The following is a 316-nucleotide window of genomic DNA, read 5'->3' on the forward strand; positions in this document are numbered from 1 at the left end:
GAGGTTCCAGGTTGGCCGGGCCCTGGGCCTTCTCTCCTGGCTGCCTTGAAGATGAGCCCCGGGCAGGCCCCACGGCGGCGCTTGCTGCCCTGGGGCCCGGGCCAGCAATGCCGGGGGCCCGGCTGGCCCCGAGCGGCTCCAAGCTCACGGGGCACGTCCCTCCTGCCTGGCAGCTGCCCGTGGTGTCCGTGGTGCGAGACGCCGAAGCCCAGCTCCTGCCTGACGTGGGCGCCATCGTCACCTGCAAGGTAATGGTAGTCGAGCGCCCAGCCCACTTGGGTGGGGGGCAGGGGGGGCTGGGCGGGCCCCCGGCTGC

At 74.1% G+C, this 316-nt stretch overlaps 1 protein-coding gene across 1 annotated transcript in view; it reads left to right on the forward strand.

Annotated features, from left to right (window-relative positions):
- Nucleotides 1–107: 107 nt before the first annotated feature.
- Nucleotides 108–316, forward strand: part of EXOSC1 (exosome component 1) — a 2,301-nt gene continuing 2,092 nt past the window's right edge. Inside the window, exon 1 of the mRNA XM_006033746.1 lies at nucleotides 108–248. Within this exon, the coding sequence (XP_006033808.1) occupies nucleotides 108–248 (141 nt within the window). The remainder of the gene's footprint in view (nucleotides 249–316) is intronic.

The sequence above is a fragment of the Alligator sinensis genome, unplaced genomic scaffold (assembly GCF_000455745.1).
Source record: "Alligator sinensis unplaced genomic scaffold, ASM45574v1 scaffold859_1, whole genome shotgun sequence".
NCBI classification, from domain to species: Eukaryota; Metazoa; Chordata; order Crocodylia; family Alligatoridae; genus Alligator; species Alligator sinensis.